This window comes from Bison bison, unplaced genomic scaffold (genome assembly GCF_000754665.1).
Source record: "Bison bison bison isolate TAMUID 2011002044 unplaced genomic scaffold, Bison_UMD1.0 scf7180017864460, whole genome shotgun sequence".
Taxonomy (NCBI): Eukaryota; Metazoa; Chordata; class Mammalia; order Artiodactyla; family Bovidae; genus Bison; species Bison bison.
The window spans coordinates 2,764,473-2,784,722 of NW_011495022.1; the positions used below are offsets into that span (position 1 = coordinate 2,764,473).

The following is a 20,250-nucleotide window of genomic DNA, read 5'->3' on the forward strand; positions in this document are numbered from 1 at the left end:
ATTGAGTAGCAGTTACCATATTTCATTGAATCTCAGATGCAACTGACTGAAAAAAGCATCTTTATGTTCCACTAAGAAAGAAAAGAAAAAAAAAAGCTGTCAATTATTTACTGATTGATATCATAATATTTCCAATTTCAGAAGTGTAAAAATGTGAAAAAACGTGCATCTCAAAATCAATGAAATGTCATTTAATAAATTTCTAAACATTGTCTATTAAGTTCTCCTCATTCTTATCTTTCACATAAATAAGGCATGATTTAGTTAACCAAAGAAAACTTTATTTCTGCCACACGTAACAACATATTACTCTAAGAAACAACTACTATATTAGTTTTAGCATTAATGTGTGGTTGAAAAACACATGTCAACAATCCTACTCCCCAGACAAAACAATGCTGTGTACAAACTATCAGGTATGTGAAAAAAAAGCCGTCAACTGTCCACAGGGAGTGCGTCCAGTCACATTTTCAGTCAGTCAGCTGAGGAGTACGTCATTATTTAGTCTTTGTTCTGTAGAAAGAACACAACACAAGCATGAAAATCATCACCTGAAAGGAAAGAGCTGTTGTATATAGTATTCTTAAAATGTTAGTTGCTCCCTTATTTCAATATACCCAATATTACCTGCTTAATCACAGATGCCCCCAAATAAGCAAAACTTACTGACAAGAATGATGCAAGTGGGTACTGAATTTTGGGAGGGAAAATGCATACAAAAATCATGCATCATTTGAGGACGACAGCTTTGGGTTTTACCCCCACACACCAGGCTGACTGAATGGGTGCTTGCATTTGTCTTCTTAACCATGAGTCCAACTAGACCATGTATGCTAACATATTTTGTTCTTTTAGGTAGCTAAACTCAATTAACCATAATTGTTCAATCATAATTGAGAAACAAGGATAAAGTTCAGAGGGATTTCCCTCAAAATAGTCTGTCAAGATACAAAACAGAGGAAGTGAAAAAAGCAACAGTTGTACAAACTGTTTTATGTGATTAAAAAAAGGAAGAAATGGACCTATAAACACACACACACACATAGATCAGGATGCTCTAAAATACTAAAATTCGAGTTTTCCCTCAAATAGAAAGAGAAACATACTTGGCACATCAGATCTATCTCAAAATAGAACTCAACAACTTTCAAAGTGATATTCTTAGACCAGTTTCTTCTCCGATTTCCTAGGCACAATTCAGCTAATCTTAGGCTTATTTCTCAGAGACTAATTTCATTATGAAATCCACAGTAAATGAGGATTCAAAGCAAAAATAAATTAAAAAGCCGTGCTGCAACTAGAAGACATTTAAAACCAGTACAGTTTATTATGTCCTACCATTTTCAATTCATTTGACCCTACTGAATATGTATAACCGCTCAACAAAGGGAAAAAGGATAGATTTGTATTTCATGACTAGTCATGCTGAAGAATACCACTTCCTCTAATTAGGGAACTGGATAATAAACATGTTATTTTAAAGTTTCATTCCCACACACCTGCTGGCCAGAAGGTGGTTTTGTACCATTAAACTTAATTTCTGACCGTTTTTGATGAGATGACATAAGAAGTTTCAATGAAGTCACCAATGCATGAGTTTTAGCTCACACTTGCAAAGTATTTAAAAATTTTATTTTATAAGAAATTTTGCCGACTCATTTTCTCTTAATAATCCCGTGGAGAAACTCAGCCTCAGAAAGGTGAAGATAACTGCCAAATCATCATTAAGTGTCAGAGATGGAATCCCAATTCCAGATCTTCTGATTTTAAGTCTAATATTCTCTATACTATATAAATAATTATTTTATAAAAAGGCTCACTCACAGGAGTCATTTATATATTTTCCCCATATTAAGAAGTTAGTATTGTCCTCTTTTAAGGACAAAGATTCTTTGAATAAGAGTAAGAATTACTACCTATATTTTGGAAGACTCACAGACATGAATAAGCAGGTTTGCATGCTATTTTAGAAGACAGCTTGTCTAAAGAGAATTCAGTTCTTAACATTTTATTTGTAAAGACAAAAAACTGCTTTAAGAAAGACTTGTTAATTCTTTTTCACTGGCAAATTTAATATTTCTACACTGTATGAAGTAATGGGAGTGGATTTTGTAACATTTGAAAATATTTCTAAATTGAGATATTCATAATGCCCCAATGGGCACTTTCTATCGACAAGTGCCTTCTGCAAGGAGGAAGTAATCATGTGACTTGCTTCATCCAAGGAAAAGTCATCTACAGTAAAGACCCAGACAATTCATTCTGATACTCGCCATTTCTCATAATTGGTGAGAAAAGAAAACTGCTTTCGAGCTAGTAACTTCAAACTGAATCGGATGTGCTTACCAGCTGCTGCAATTGGACCAGCAGTGGACTTGGGGAGCGGGTGTGTGTGAGGGAACAGGGAAGCACTCAGCTTCCCCAGAAACTCAGAATTCATTTCCAGAATAAAAAAGTGAAAGAGCTGAACAATGGTAACTTTTAATAATGTTTCCCCCAACTGCGGAGATGTGAACTGTCCTATAGATAGAAATTTAGGTTTGATTTCTTAATAGTTAAAAAAAAAAAAAGGCACTCATAAGGCTGTACGTAGCATTATGTATAACTGACAAGAGCTTTTGATAAACGTCAAGGTTATTTTTGAAAATACACATATGTACATGAACGTGTAGTTTTAATGCACTTATTTCTGAATGTGTACTTTTAATGTACTTATTCACAAATATGAGTCCAGAAAAATACCATTTAGGTCCAAAAAGATGCATTATAATTGACTCCTGAACAATGTAGACATTAGGTGTGGTGACCCTCTACATAGTTGAAAATCTGCATATCACTTACTGTGAACCCTTTTATAAACGTGGATATTTCATACCCACAGTTCTACGTCCACAGACTCAACCAACCTTGGACCCAACCAACCTCAGATCTAGTGTTGTATTACTTACTACTGAAAACATCCTCATGTCCAGTGGACCCATGCGGTTCAAACTTGCATTGTTCAAGGGTCAACTGTATTAGATATTGCTTTTTAGGCATTTCACTAATGCCTGTCAAGGCATACTTTATAAAGACTGTCATGTGCATGCTAAGTTGCTTCAGTCGTGTCCGACTCTTTACGACCCCATGGACTGTAGCCCATCAGGCTCTTGTGTCCATGGGACTCTTCAGGCAAGAATACTAGAGTGGTTTGTCACGCCCTTCTCCAAAAGACTGTCATAGATTACCTCAATTGATAACTTAGGTGTTAGCTAAAAAAATCTTTAGAAGTCTTCTAATTTTAAAGTTTATGTAACCATACAGTGAAGTCCAATTCTTAATATCTAAGACATTCACACACATACACAAATATTATTTAATTTTCTAAACTGAAATCTGATTTTATTTCACAGAAGGACAAAAACATTCTCCCAGTAAACATAAAAGACTTTTAAGTTTAAAAAGTCCAAGTTTAAAAAATATATTGTAAAAATTATCAGCAAACTTTTAAGTCACAGTGTTTTTAACCAACAACTTCTAAATCCTTAAAAAGAAATTCCCTATATATTTCTTTCATTATACTATTTAGACAATGTGTTTTAGAATTTATATTATAAAGACCTTACCTAAAGAATCAGTAAGTTCTTTGTCGTTTGTTAGATTCTTCTCTTGGGGAGTCTGCCAACATAACTTTGAGTCTGACTCCATTCAGGATCTTTCCATGTAAAGTTGTAATGGCATCATTAGCACTTAGTCTATCAGCATACTTGGCATACCCCACATTTTTTCCTGACACAAGGTAAACTTCAATCAGGTTACCGAAACGACTGAAAGTAAAAAAAAAAAAAAGAGAGAGATCAACTGAAACTGATAAGCATATATGCTCAGGTCTAAAAATTAGGATCCATTCTGGACTCCTTTTTCACTCCTTTCCCCACATCCAATCTCTAGTATGTGTCAATCTTTCTTGTTAAACATTTTCCTCTATTAGTTAATTTCTCTTCACTCCCACTCAGGTCTTTTTCCTCACTCTGAGCATCATTATCTTTTTCTTAGTTTATTCTAATACCTTCTTCAACAAAGGTCTGTATGGTCAAAGCTATGGTTTTTCCAGTGGTCATGTATGGATGTGAGAGTGGGACCATAAGGAAAGCTGAGCACCAAAGAATTGATGCTTTCGAATTGTGGTGCTGAAAAGACTCTTGAGAGTCCTTTGTACAGCAAGGAGATCAAACCAGTCCATCCTAAAGGAAATCAGTCCTGAATATTCATTGGAAGGACTGATGCTGAAGTGGAACTCCAATACTTTGCTCACCTGACGCGAAAAGCTGACTCACTGGAAAGACTTTGATGCTGGGAAAGACAGAAGGCAGGAGGAGAAGGGGACGACAGAGGATGAGATGGTTGGATGGCATCACCTACTCAGTGGACATGAGTATGAGTAAGCTCCAGGAGATGGTGAAGGACTGGGAAGCCTGGTGTGCGGCAGTCCGTGGGGTTGCAAAGATTCAGATTGGGCAACAGAACAAAAACAACAACAGATACCTTCTTCACTAGTTTCCCTGCATCCTGGGCTTATCCCTCTCCAACCCATTCTCTACCCTGTCTTCTGACTGATTTTTCTAAAAGACAAGTAGGATCGTTTCCTCCCACAAAGCCCCTCTGGTAGCTCTTTATGCCTCCAGAGGAAGGATAAACTCCCTAACGGCTTTTGGGGCCCTCTTGACTTGGGTCCTCGAACTCTCCCTGCTTCATCTTTCCTCAATCTCTTAAATCCTATATTCCCACAACCTCTTTTCATGTTCTCTCTGGAGGAATAACCACCTACATGCCCAAGTTTCTTCCTTGGCTAAATTATTTTTATCCTCCAAAGAATCCTTTCTTCTTTCAAGAAGCATTCTCCGACTTTCTATAGCGGTTGCCCCTCCCATATATTTCATAGCTTGAACATTCCTTTTCACAACACTAACCTCTACAGGTTGTAATTTCCTATTCACTTCTCTGTCTCCTACATGTGATCAGTTCTAAGAGGACAAGAACTATTACGTCTTGTTTACATAATATTGATATAAAGTTTACACAATGTCTCTGGCACTTAGCAGGTACAGAAGAGAGGTTTCAAAAAAGAAATAGAATAAATTAGTTAAATAAAAATCAAAACACTTGAACCACATTGCTTATATTTTGTGAAACTCTTTAACAAGTTTTCTATCTATCTTTTAATTCACTAACACTGTTGTAAAGCAAATAGGAAAAGATCAAAAAGAAAATGTTAAGGTTAAAGAAGTTATACTGGAAACAAGTGTCTTCCCCCTTTTTAATACTTATTATATATAATAGCAAGCATTATAATCAAGTAATTTTTTACTCAATGTAATTATATTATCCTTAAGGATCCAGTAGCATGCTGACAAAATAGAAGATGCTTAATAAACACTGTTCAGTTGAATTATAACTGCAAAGGAAAAGGAAAAGAATTCTATAGGCCAGATCTAGACACATGTATTTTCTATCAAGAAACAAATGATTTGTTCGTTCTACGTATGCAATTTACAAAACAATACTATATGTTTTATGTCTTCAAAACAAAATAAAAGGAAATTCTGTGTGGAGACTTAAGCCATATGAATAACAAAGAAAAGGAGATAACTTTGTATTTTTAAAGGTGATACAAACCACAGACTTTTTTAAAACCAGAGAACAAATCATCTCCACGTGAGAGGTACTGGACACAGGAAGTTTCCAGACTGCAAGAATACTTAAATGTCTAGTTTAAATAAATTATATTATTTTAAAATATTTATTAAAATTAAAAAAAAATTGTTTTTGGCTGCTCTACACAGCATATGGGATCTTAGTTCCACACCAGGGATTGAGCCTGCATGCCTTGCATTACTGCTGCTGCTGCTGCCAAGTCGATTCAGTCATGTCCGACTCTGTGCGACCCCATAGGGGCAGCCCACCAGGCTCCTCCGTCCCTGGGATTCTCCAGGCAAGAATACTGGCGTGGGTTGCCATTTCCTTCTCCAATGCATGAAAGTGAAAAGTGAAAGTGAAGTCGCTCAGTCATGCCTGACTCTTAGCGACCCCATGGACTTCAGCCTATGAGGCTCCTCTGTCCCTGGGATTTTCCAGGCAAGAGTACTCGAGTGGGTTGCCATTGCCTTCTCCACGCATTACAGCATCAGCGGACGACCAGGGAAGTCCTGGGATGACTCTCCACTTCCAATGAAGGTGTGGGGAAGTCCCTTGTTGGGGAACTAAGATCCTAAGTGCTGCGTAGCCAAAAAAATTTAAAAAGTTTTAAATAATAAAATAAAATAAAATGTAACTCTATGGAACTGAAATCTTACCAGAATATATCCTCTAGTACATCTAAAGGCAAAGGATGTGGATTAAACACGATAAAAAGTCTTTCCTTCACGGGAGTGTCAGGAGGAGCTTTTTTTTTGCATGATGGTAGTGCAACATCCGTCTGGATTTGAGGCAGCTGTGATCCAGAACTTCCTGCAAATTGCTGTTGAAGAATTAGGTTCAAAATGAGAAAAAGAAAAAACGGCACTTTGGGGATTTTATAATAAGTCAAGAGCTAAAAATAGACGTGTTATCATGGCACCTATGTGGTCTTTTACTATATCTCTGAACATTTTCTTACACAGGTAATAAACAGAGGCCACATTTATTTTATACCCTAATGGTGTACTGTAAGGTTAAATTCTTCACTTACCAGAAATTGCTGCTGACTTGGGTTATTCCACACAATTGATGCAAGCTGTGCAGCGACCATCTGCGTTGCCATTTTTCTAAGGAGACTGGAGATAAGAACAGGTAATTTATAGAAAACTAGAAATACTCAAGTCTCTCACAATAACTTGCTTCACGTAACTTCCTCACCTGAGAGGTAAATTGTTCTCTACTTTTATTCTCTCAGTCATGGCATGCACACCCGAAGTGTGGCTTTAGACTAATTCCTGGAATGGTACTTACTCTGTTGCATTACTCCCATCATCAATGAAGGAAACACCTATCCGATTCCCAGGAGGGTACTGAAATCCATGTAACTTGTATTTTGCATAAATAGCTGATGCTACATTAAAATACTGAACCACTCCATGACCTAGAACAAAGCAGAGAATATATGGGAATTAAAAAGAAAGCAGATTGAATACCTAGAGTCTGTGTTGTCACAAAGATAAAACAACATAGAAAGACACTAATATCACAACATTAATAATATATAATCAAATGTATCAGAAAACAAAATTATTTTTTACTGATACATGTGTTCAACAGTCATGTTCCTATAAAGCAAAATATGAACCAGATTTTCGTAAAAACATGAATATGATATTAAAAATATACATATATCATTAGCTTAAGTTCTGTCCAAAGAATTTAAAGATACTAGCTTTTCTTGTATGACAGAGATACACCTTAAAAACCAACTAATTTTTCTTAACATTTCAATTCTATGAAATAAGCTTCAAAATTCTAAAATTTTTCGTATCATACTAAGTAGGAAATGAAATGAGAAGTGATATATGAAAGAATATACAGTCATCTTGGCTAGCTGAAATGATATAGAGAGAAAAAGTGATAAATGTATGAAAACCAAAAAGTAGGGAATAGAGGGTTTAGGATCAGACTCACACATTTCACATTCTTTTGAGGAGCTTTTTTGGGGGGATGAAGATAAACTGGGAGATTGGGATTGACATATAACACTGCTATATATAAAACAGATAGCTATTAAGGACCTACTGTATAGCACAGGGAACTCTACTCAGTACTCTATAGTGACCCATATGGGAAAGTATCTAAAAAAAGGGTGGATATAGCTATATGTATAAGTGACCCACTTTACTGTGCACCTGAAACTAACACAACATTATAAACCAACTGTACTCCAATAAAAATTTTTAAAAAGTGCCACTGGAGAAAAGCCATTTTAACAAACTACAGTACATTTACAAACAACAAAGACATTATCTTACCATAATTAGAATAAGGATCTCGTTGGACTTCACAGTATTCCAAGCCTGGTACTATATCAAAAATGCTGAAAAGCTGCTCTTCAGTAAAAGGAACTCTTGATACAACTGACAGGCGTTTGGAGATAGCTTCCTGGCCTCTGTTGTCATTCTTGTCAAAACTTGAAAATTCAGATTGTTGTTCTCCAACAATACAGAAAAAAAAGCAAATCTTTACATTTCTATTCATTCAAAGATTCATTTAACATTTTAAGTACTAGAAAATAAAATGAACTGTCATTGAGTCGTCTGCATTGATCAAAGGCACTGTTTTCTGTAGTATGCTGGTCATCAGCACTATCAGGAGAGAGGATGAGAAAACAGACAACTCTCCCCACTTCCTCGCCTCTATTCAAAAATGTAAGCAGAAATGTGTAGTCTAATTTCACAGGAATATGCTTACTATGCAAAATTGCAAAATATAGCAAGTGTTTCACCTAAAAGCAAACTTATGCCAAATAAGAGTTACAGGTCTTACCATCATCATACATTTCCCCCCTTTTTTTAACTTTACTGTTGTCATTCCTCTTCTTTCTCTAACCCTAATTTTAAAGCATCAGTAATTTAGGGATAAAATTTTAGGATTCATACTGAGGGGATAGCTATGTATGTTTTCCATACTTCTTGATCAGCTACTTATAAGCAGCAACCCACCCTCACATAATGGCAGTGACATAGTGTAACACTTAGATAATGCAAAACTAGCCATAAAAAAACCTTAACTGGAAATAACTTAAATGTTAAATAATAAGGACATTAGGGACCATGACCAACTTTAAAAAACCCTATAAATTCTCTTATGTACTGTGTGAGATTTAGACTGCTGATAAAAGAAAATTAAAAAAACCCTCCAAATCAGACTGAATATTTACTACTTATACCATTAAAGTAAAGATAGCCTACTTACCAAATGAAAACATATTTACCCTAGGTTCATGTCCTAAAGTCTCCTGCCTCATATTACTGTAATAATCTTGTTCTGAGGATTCAGATGCTTTATTTTTAGGTTCAGCCAAGATTGCTCTATAACCTGAAAAAGACAATCTATGAATTTCAAACTTTATAGCAAATTTAACATACTTACAAATATACTCGACTGCTACTGCTTGATTTAGTTTTATAATTGTATAAAAAATCTATACCAACAACCATCTCCACCAGACCTACGTATTTTTTTGTTTTTTGAAAGACAGAAAAGAGTAAATGAGAAATAGCAAGAATCCCAAATTATGGGTCAATAGAGACATGAAAGATCACGATTCTATGCTATCCTTTCCAATCAATCAATCCATCCCTACTACAGATGACATCAATCACAGTCATTCATTACATTGATCAATCAATCCCTACTACAGATGACATCATCATTCATTCTCTCAGCCTTCTCAACATCAAAATCTAACAGTGCTTCTTCACACCCAACTGCCATCAAGATTCTTCCTTTGAAATGTACCTAGAGGATGCTACATTTTACTCCAATTTCCCTGCCTCTGTTTTAAAATTATATTTTCTTCAATTAATTACAACAATCCTTCAACTGATCCATTTGCCTCTGGGTTAAGAGCTTTAACTAGGTGTCCAAAAATGAGCTTGTGTGTATGTGCACCAGGGCGTATTTCAAAGGGAGAAGGTTCACAGCTTTCACCATATTATTTAGTGGCTCCAAAAAGGATAAAACCAGCCTCTTTGAATTCTTTCTCTGGAAATTCACTCTTGATACTGTGTTTAGATCAAAGATCCTGAAACAGTTTTTGCTATTTTTCTTCTCTTGAAGCAATCTTCAAGGGAAATTCTAATGTGGACTAAGCTTGAACTTTTCATAACCTCCCGTATATGGTCCAAATGTACCTAGATTACTTTCTCAATGGGAATAACAAGGTTTACTCAGATTGTTGCCTTCACACTATTAGGCAAAGATATTCATTTCTAGATATGTCACGTCTTACTGACATTGCTCTCATCATCTGCCCTGGCTCCTCTACACCAGGTGCAAAGTCTACTCCAGATGTATTTTCACGCTGCACCGGTGCACTTACTTTTCACCACTGACAGGCAATATCACACACGTTTGAACACTTCTTCATTTGCCATATTTTCATTGAGACTACTCTAAATGACAAAATCTTTGCTAGGGATCTCAAAGTCTTAACTGAGGGCTCACTACTATGCCGAGTATAGTACTAGGTACTTGGGGTGACAGAAACTGATAAATAAGACATATACCATGCTTTCAAAGAGCTTAAAAAAATCCTATTACTCTTCAACTATTTTTTGCCTATTAGATCTTGGCTATCCAAGATAATTTATAGCTATAAATTTTAATTTATGGGTATTAAACTTATAGCTATAAATTCCTTAAATGTCAGGGATGCTATATAAATTCCAGTTGTATCCCTCTAATTATATTGATGAGTATACCATAGGTACTCAATTAATGCTGGCTGACTGATAAATTTAGAAGGATGTGAGAGAACATTTTGGTGTGTAACTTAGAATTATCTAAACGTTCTGATTAACAATAATTATTTCCAGTATGTATGTATTTTATAATATCCTGAAACCCACTAACTGAAATAAATATTCTACATCTCATTTCTAAAGCTCAATATAATCACAAGTATGACAACGAAGAATATTTTCCTTGGTCTCTAAAATTCTCATTCTTCAGAATGTACACCAGTAACAGTAATGCCACTCTAGCTTGAAATTAACCCAATGTGCATTTACTTTCCAAAGTTAGCAAACCTTAAAAATCCTATCTTTATTAATTATATGTTTATTAGTATACTTACTTCTATTTAGGGTTTAAGTCATACATGAACAAATACTACAGACTACTTGAATTTCTTTAAAATACAAAGAATAAATATATAAAAAAAAAACAAACAACCCAACCTGAAAGGGTTGGTCAATATTTTTAATACCTAAAATTCTAAAATAATTGAATAAACCCTAAAACCCTGTGGAAATACTAATGAAACGAGCATTTTCACTTAATGAGTTAATGCAGTTGCTCATATTTTTCAAGACAGTGCCTCAGTGAATGCTTAATAATAACCCCCAAATTATTTTCATCCTAAGACTATATATATTTAAATTACCATTGCTGAGATTAAATTAGCAGGTATGGCTATTAGCACAAACCACTATTAAGATAATCAGATTAGCACTTTTTCAAATAACAATGATAAATGAACACATCCTTACTTCGATCACAGTTTTCTATTGCTTGGGCAGCTTGTGATGGTTTTAAGTACCGAACATAGCCCAAGCCTTTACTTTCTCCAGTTACTTTATTCTTAATAATGCTGCAATACTCGATATCTCCAAACACCTATGAGAGTTAAAAGAAATGTTCTTAGAGGAGTTAAGATTAATAAACTGAACAGATTTCAGAACTAAATTAAAATTTGTTTATTGATCTTCTTGCTTGCTAAAAAAAGAAAATAGAATTTATAGCTATTTTTAATAATGGAATATGTATGTCACAAACTAATAAGGTGCTCAAAAAATAATCTTAATGATGATAAAAACCAAATAATAACATAACCAAAACAATGATGCTTTTTATTTACTGAACATTTGCTTTACATGTATCACTTTATTGTTACAACAGTCCTTCAAGGATATATATGTTACACTGCTTATTTCACAGACACTGGGCCTTAGAGAAATCAAATAATTAGCCGAAGTCATGGAGGTAGAGTAAGAATTTGTTCATGGTCTGGATAGCTTCAAAGCTTTACTCAGTGATGGTTAAGCAGAGACTCTGGATTAGAATCTTCTTTATTCAAATCTTGGTTCAGCCACTTAAATACTGGACAGTTGAGTTGCCCTCTCTGGGTCCATCTCCTTACCTGGTAAATGGGACTAACAGCTGTACCTACCCAGAGGGTTGTTTTCAGGGTTAAAAGAACAAATATATCTAAAGTGCCTATACAGGGTCTGGGATATAGTCAACCTTCAGTAAATATTAACTATAATTATTTATCTTCCTTTTAACATAAACATAAACAAATCATTATGTATTCTTTTAAAGCAGTGCTTCTCAAAGTACATCTTTAAAATATACTGTTTCACTCAGAAAGTTAATACTCTATGTGAGAAATATGTGGTAAATGTTTACTTTTAAGGTTGGAAGAAATACAGGATATAAATTGTTTATTATTTATTTTATAGATACCAATTGTAACTTTACTATATGTAGATAAAAATGCTATGTGTTCACTCAGAAAAGGATAAAAGTTTGTAAGTATATAATGTATGAACTTTTTCCTTACTATTGGAGAAAATATGGAGTATATGTATTTAGTATTTGTTATTTTTGAAGTATTTTATTCAATCCTCATTTGGGTAGGACACAGGAAGTTTTAAATTACTTTTTATTACTTGTTTTCTTTCTTGCTTGTTGCCCACAAGTACTTGGGAAGGTACTGAAAAATAATAAAAAATTACAACTCAAAAGACAATTTTAAAATTGGTTTTGAAATAGTTTTTGTGAAAGTGTATCACTGCATATAAAATTTAATGGCTAAAAAGAGATTTTAAGTCGTCTCCAAATTTCACTGACTACAATCTAGCTAAAGTAGCTAAAGTGAGAGCTATAGGTAATTTTTTTTCTTTCAATATAACTCCTTCAAAGGCCTAATTTTAAAACATAAACTATAAAGCATAAGCCTTTCTGTGAATAAGTACAACATGTCACAATTTGCAATAAATGTGAGCTAGTACAGTTCATACACTCAGGCTTGCCTGATGTACCTCTGTGAGAGCCAATAGAGAGCAGTGTTAAGAGGGTGCTTTGAAATTTTCAAGACCAAGAGCAGATTCTAGATTTAGACAGCCTGGGCATGAATAACGGCCCCACTGCATAATTACATATGTGACCTTACTTAAAACTCTGAGCTTTACACTTCCATTTCCTGAATCTGTATTTTTGCTAAATGGGGAAGAAACACCATCATTAATATTTTCCAGGTTTTATATATTTTCAAAAAAAATTATTTTAGTTTTAACATTTAAAAACTAGATTGAAATAAGTGACTTAAAAAGTTATTTAATTCTCCACCACCAATCTAATGATCTAACTCAAACAACCTAAGATTTAGTAATTGTACAACCAATTTAAGATTGTAAATTATCACAAACATCAGCTATTAGAAGCACCTTAAATTTTTCCCGTAGATCTTCTTCTGTGTAGGACTTTGGTATCATAACAAATATTCTTGTAAGTTCTTCATCTTCAACATCTCTGTGACTTCCAGATGATCTGGACTGAGCAATGAAAACCTAAGAAACAAACAAAACCCAAAGAAAAATGCAGAAATATCAGTCAACTGTTTTTCTATTTCTTAAGAATACTTACCTTATTATTAGCTTAAGTTTCATGTTAGGTTAAATACAATGTGATAGGATCTCATCAAACAACACTGTAAAGCAAATTTTATTGCAGTGACCTTTTATGAGATAAGACTAATCATCACATTATGTTTTTTTCAAAATTTTTTTCCTTTTCTATTTAATCTGTCCACAATGCGGGAGACCTGAGTTCAATTTCTGGGTTGGGAAGATCTCCTAGAGAAGGGAATGGCAACCCTCTCCAGTATTTTTACCTAGAGAATTCGAATCATGGACAGAGGAGCCTGGTGAGCTACAGTTCACAGGATGGCAAAGAGTCGGACACGACTACATGACTGAGCGACTCCACACACATACACCGAGAGCAAGAGGCAGTGCACTGAAACAGCATGTGTACTCTGTTGAGTGTTGGGTGGTGTCAATAAATGTTAGTTATACAGCTGATTAATAGTGTTACTAAAATGTCACACATACTTCATTTCCTTTTCTATCAGAGACTGAGTGTAAAAATATGATTATGAATTTATCTTTTCTCCTTTTAGTTCTATTAATAATGCTTCATGTATTCTGAAGTTCTATTATTGGCTGCATAAACATTCGGAATTATTTTGTAGTTTTTGACTAGTATTTTTATGTTTAGGAAATTATTCTGTTAATACTCTTCCTGTTGAAGACCATTTTTGTCTGATACCATACCAGCTTTTCTTATCCTTTTACCAGCTTTTTCTATTCCTTTATTAAATACTTTCAACCACTTTGTATCTTTATACTTAAACTGCATCTCTTGTAAACAGCACTTAGTTTGACCTTTAAGAAAAAATCCTGACAATCCCTGACTTTTAATAGGAGTCAGTTTATGTTTAATATCGGTATAGTTGGATTTAAGTCTAGATGGCCATGTTTTTGTTTGCTTTCTAATACTAATCCTTAAAAAGATAACCCAACTATATTCTGGATCATCTCAGTGACCACCTGAATGACTTATGTGAGCAAGAAAATGCACACAATGAACTGAGGCTCTATTTCTCTATTAGTAATTTAGTTCTACTGAAATATCATCTGTGACATTAGGTTATTATTTGGAGTGTAATTTGCTTTGTGGTATTGCTTTTAAAAATTTCTTTGGTTTTACATTATTCTAGAAGAATGTGTTAATTACGGTTATGAATTTGTTTGTAGAGCCACGAGCATAATGGCTACGTTTATTTTTCATAACTTGAAGAAATGTAATAGAATTAATGTAAATCACCATAATACAGGGCCCTTGAATTTTTTGTTTTCTTCTGTTTTTGAAGAGGGGCTGTATACTACTCAGTGGGGAAAACCTGAACCTATGAAATTCCAGGGTAGGAGGCTGTAACTAAAAAACCAAAGAATTTATAAATATTTTAGAAATCCTGAAAAAGAGGGTCATTATATTTGCTTGGAAAGCAGCTCTCCCAGAGGTGTAGAACCTTGCTTACAAGATATAGCTGGAGACATCCCTAGAGAGCATCAACTTCCATCTTATTCCTTCAATAAACATACCATGTGCCAAACACTGTATAAGGTATTAAGTATAGAGTACTAAATAACACAGAAATAGCCCACTAGAAAGTTAGTCCAGTGGATATATTAAGTAATGGATGGTATGTAGGGAAATACAAATAGGGAACCTTTAAGTATATGAGAAGACACTAGGAGAAAAAAAGTCTCAAGTACTCTTTGTGACTGGAGTTGCCATCAGATCACAAATTTCTAAATTTTAGAAGATTGGAGCATTTCAAATTCCTGATAGAGGAGACAATATCTAAGTAGATATGTATAATAATTAACCACCTACTTGATGATTTCTCCTAAGATTTTACTCTTTCACTTTCTAGGTTTTACCCTTTTCCTCAAGATAATATAGTTGATCGCTCACAGGATTCTCATTTGCACAATCCTTTCTGGCTGTAGGCCTGTTATCAAAATTCTTATCTTTTAGGACTTTTGAAACTTTGCAAAAGCAAAGTACACGAAGAAAACTGAGGCTGAATTAATTTAACTGGAAATATCGAAAAACAGAAAACCGCTCCCCCCCCCACAATGCAGTGGAAGACGGTGGACACTGTGAAGAGTGACCTTAGATTGTCCAGCTAAGCACTGTAGTCCAAAAACCCTCTGGCTGAAACTGAGTGTACAATATGACAAACAAAATTTAAACTTTATCTTTGGGAACCATTTAATTTCTCTGTGGCTAAAAGGGAAGGATACATTTTAGTGTTGAGACTTTTACTTCTCTTGTAGGAATTTAATCAAGGAAAGAGGGGGTCATTATGTTTCAAATTTGGGGCAGTGAGCAAAGTTTCCCAAGAGACCTCTGTGGTTATATTCAAAGTACAGAAATTCTCTCTGCTAAGATCACAATTGAAAGAAGATGAAAATTATCAACCTAGTGCAGGAGTCAACAAACTTCAACTTCCTGTTTTTCTATAGTCCATAGGCTAAGAACGGCTTTTACATTTTTTTGAGGGTTGTTAAAAAACAAAAAGAATGTATGACAGAGACTGTATGTGATTCACAAAGCCTAAAATATTTATTGACTCTTTATAGAAAGTTTGTCCCTTTGATTTTACATGCTGTGGCCTTACACCTAACTTCACTGATGATCTGTTTTGACTTATTTCAGACGGTTTAGAAGGTGGGAGGAGACAGAATGCCTATTGCCTAATGTGTTGTCGGCATTTCCCGGCTCCTCTGTTTTCTACTAAACCAAGTATGGGGAAGAGACTGTTGCTATGGACAAACATAAGATAACCCTCAAAATCACCCTTCCTGCCATGTGTCAATATATTAATTTTACAGATAAATTAGATGTGGAAACTAAATATAAATACCACCAAAATGAATTAGGAATATGCCAAGAAGCATTTAATAATAATACAATTTACACTATCATCACAATGATTTGGCTCGTTTTCCGTTTTTTTGTTTGTTTGGTTTTTTGATTTGGCTCTTTTTAAGGCAGTTTACTTTGGTTTGCTTTCAAAGAGAAGTGACAGTAACAAAACCTATGACATTAATATCTTCACAGAGGGGTTTATTTATAATAATTTGTAAAAAATTACAAATTTTTACATAAGTGTGATAAATAGGCAATAGCAGTAGTTTTAATTACCTGCACTTAAATATTATATACATGTATACTTTTGTTTGGTACTGGGAAAATGCCTAACTTCAGAGGGCCACAATTAAATCTACTTTTATCAAGTTGTTAAGCACCGATGTGGGGAAAAGTAGAGTTAACTACTTTTATACATGGTAACCAAGACGTCTGAGAGAGGAGAGTAAGAAAAGTTCTCATAGCAGGTCGGGTCGGAGTTGAGAGCTGAATTAGTGACGGCGGGGGTGGGGGAAGGCCCAGCCACCGCAGCTCTGCAGCCCGAGTAGCCACAGATAACCTGGTCCGACCCGGAAGCGGGTGTTCTCTCCGCATCCCTTATCTCCCGCACCCTCCAGCAGATTTTCGCGCAGGGAGGTCCTAGGAAATCCTCTCTGCAACGTGGTCCTTCCCTTGCCTCGCCCCGGAATGCCAGGTGCTTTCCAGACCGCTCCAGCTAGCGAATGCACTGCCCTTACCGCACCCCGAAACCGCTCCCCTCCGCCCCCCACCCGGGACATCCCGTCCCGGGCACCCGCACCTTGATGGGCTTGGTGTCGCTGGGGGTGAGGCACTGGCCATGCATCTCCTCCATGGCCCTACAGGCCTGCGAGCTGCGGGCAAACTTGACGAAGGCGATGCCCTTGGACTCCTTGGTGTGCTTGTCGCGCACCACCCAGATGTCCTGGACTTTCCCCCAAAGGGCGAGAAGCGCTCCCTCAGCACCGACTCGGAAGTGTACTTGCTGATCACCAGGAAGATGCGGCTGTTGGGCGGCTCGTCCAGGTTGTCCACGCCCGGGCGGAAGCCTCCGCCGCTTGCACAGCTGCCCGCTTCGTCCATGGTGCTCCACCCGGGGCGGAATCCAGGCTCGCACCCCTTTACTCCTCCTGGCTCCAGCCGTGCTACAGCCACGACCGTCGCACCACACCCAGCCGTTGCCGGTCCGGGGTCCGTTTCCGGAAGACTGAAAAGTTTGGCTCCCGGCGCAGGCCGGACGCGCAGTGAGACGGCTTCCGGGGTGGGGGTTGGTGGGCAGCCTGCAGCGCGCCCTAGCGGCCCGGGGGAGCCCGCCGCAGTCCAGGCCCCCAATCCGGTGGAGCCAAGGCCCACACTTAAGGTGTGCGACCCTGGTTCCATGTTGCTAGAAGAGCCCTGTCTGGTGGAAGAGCTTTCCTGTTGCTGGCTCTACCCTTCCTCTACAGCCCATGGACTCTTCCACCAAACCTGCCATCTTGGTCGTAAGCTCACTAGAACAGCTCCATAGGACTAAGTTAAAACTGTTCAGCTTTACTGCTGATCATCCAACTTCAGTCTTATTGTTGAGAAGACTGAGATGAAGAATTGGGGCCAATCGCATAACAAAAGGCAACAGAAACATTAATACAAACAGTAGAGCCCTAACCAGAAAACAACTCCATCTTCGTGTATGCTAAATCGCTTCAGTCATGTCCTACTCTTTGCAACCCTATGGACTATATAGCCCACCGGGCTCCCCTGTCCATGGGATTCTCCAGGCAAGAATACTGGAGTGGATTACCATTTCCTACTCCAGGGGATCTTCAGGTCCCAGGGATCAAACCCACATCTTTTTTGTCTCTTGCATTGGCAGGCAGATTCTTTACTATTAGAACCACCTGGGATGTACTTAATTCCCACAAGCAACCATGGGTGGTTTGAGGGAAAAAAGAATGCAGCACGCTACTGTGGAGCTAGGAGAAATGTGAAAGTAAAGTGAAAGTATTAGTCGCTCAGTCCTGTCAGACTCTTTGCTACCCTTCGACTCCCCTGTCCATACAATTCTCCAGGCAAGAATACTGGAGTGGGTTGCCATTCTCTTCTCCAGGGGATCTTCCCGACCCAGGGTTCCAACAGGGATTTCCTGCATTGTAGAAAGATTCTTTATCCTCTGAGTCATCAGGGAAGCCCTAAGGTTCAGGTAAAATGGGAAATCTGTACTGACTTCTAAAGCTTGTTGTTAATGGAACTTGAAGACCTGTGTTGCTATGAATGAAAACATATAAATACTGTTTATTGTGTACCAGCCATAATCCAGGCTCTGCGTAAGGATCTGGACATACAATGGAGAAAAGGAAATACATGATGCTGGCTCTCAGAGAGCTTTTCTTTTCTATTGTGGAAGTCTTATAAGAAAATACATAGTGCAAACTAACACCAGATTGTGTTAAATGGTTTTGCCACTGAATTATATGAGCTTGGGCAAATTACTTCAAGTTTTCAACTTCAGTTTCCTCAACTGTAAAGCAGAAATAATATACCCTACTAAATAGCATAGTTGTCTAGCTTAATTAGGGCTTCCTAAGTGGTGCTAGTGGTAAAGAACCCACCTGCCTAATGCAGAAGACTTAAGAGATGCAGGTTTGATCCCTGAGTTGGGAGGATCCCCTGGAGGAGGGCATGGCAACCCACTTCAGTATTATTGCCTGGAGAATCCCGTGTACAGAGGAGCCTGGTGGGCAATAGTCCATAGAGTCACAAAGAGTTGGACATGACTAAAGCAATTTAGCACATAAGCAAGCTTAATTAATTCATCCATTCTATTAGCTCAGAAATGTTTTTGATTGCTGTCTGTTGGGCACTGTGCTATAACTGAATGATATGTGTTAAATGATTCTCTCCTTACTTCATGAAATTAATAGATTGGGCTTCTCGAAATAGGATTATTTGAGATAAGATATATGGGGCTAATAGCGTAGTGATCAAATGAGATATGTGTACAATGCACGATAGAGATTTAATTTCTTATTCCATTTGTCTATGGTGTACAATCCTCCATTCTTAATATTGTATAGTTGTATGATGGCAACTGAGTTAGGGATTCTGGGTTCTCACTCAGGCTTTAGCACAAAATTGATACAGTTTCTCCTTGCATTACTTCCCACGTCTGTAAAATGAAGGATCTGTTTACATTGGAGCTTAACAAGTTAAGGAAATATCTTAACTTTCCACTTCTCTTTATCTTGCCCAGACCAGTCAAAGTGAATGAAAACAATGTCGTAATATAATAATTTTATTGATGTAAAGAAAGTCCAGTATTCTAGCAATACTATTTGAACACTAGTGCCATCTAGTGGAAAATGTATACTTTTTTTAAACAGCATTTTCTGGGAAATCTCTTCTTTGTAAAACAAGATTACTGATTGGTATCCTGAGAATTTTAGAGTAGTTAATTTTATTTTAGAACGAATGAAAGATTGGAGAGAACAAAGCCTGAATCAGAAATATTGGGTGATGCTGAGAAAGCAAAATTTCTTTACCATTTAATCATGTGAAATAATACCACATATTCAAGGAAAATAAGAAATTTACTTATAAATTATAGTAAATAATTTTTTTACTTGTCTATTTTAAACAGATTTATTGCTATATAATTCAAATATATGATTCACCCATTTAAAGAATTAAGTTAATTGCTTTTTAGTATTCACAGAGTTGTGCAACCATCTCCACAGTTGTAGAACATTTTCATCACTCAGTAATGACAGATTTTTTTTATGTTCAAATCATATAAAGTCACATTTGACCATGAATCACATGGAAGTAAAACAGTTGAAAATTCTGAGATTTGAAAGAATGATTACTAATTTGTCTTATATTAGAGAAAAGGTATGCTAGGCCATTGCAGATTAAGAGAAATAAAACATGTAGCCTACAATGCACAATTATTAGAATGATAGACACTGAATTTCACATGAAATTCAGATTTGCCTTGAAATTTTTAATAAGTTCTTACTAATCTTT

General features: G+C 36.3%; 1 protein-coding gene across 1 annotated transcript; it reads right to left on the minus strand.

Annotated features, from left to right (window-relative positions):
- Positions 1-259: 259 nt before the first annotated feature.
- Positions 260-17,478, minus strand: RBM45 (RNA binding motif protein 45). The gene is given in 11 exon segments (XM_010859769.1): positions 260-513; positions 3,606-3,806; positions 6,333-6,496; positions 6,707-6,791; positions 6,967-7,096; positions 7,974-8,153; positions 8,917-9,039; positions 11,217-11,343; positions 13,176-13,298; positions 17,030-17,185; positions 17,188-17,478. Coding segments are annotated over 10 exon segments (1,425 nt in total). The 5' UTR covers positions 17,332-17,478; the 3' UTR covers positions 260-513; positions 3,606-3,613.
- Positions 17,479-20,250: the final 2,772 nt, after the last annotated feature.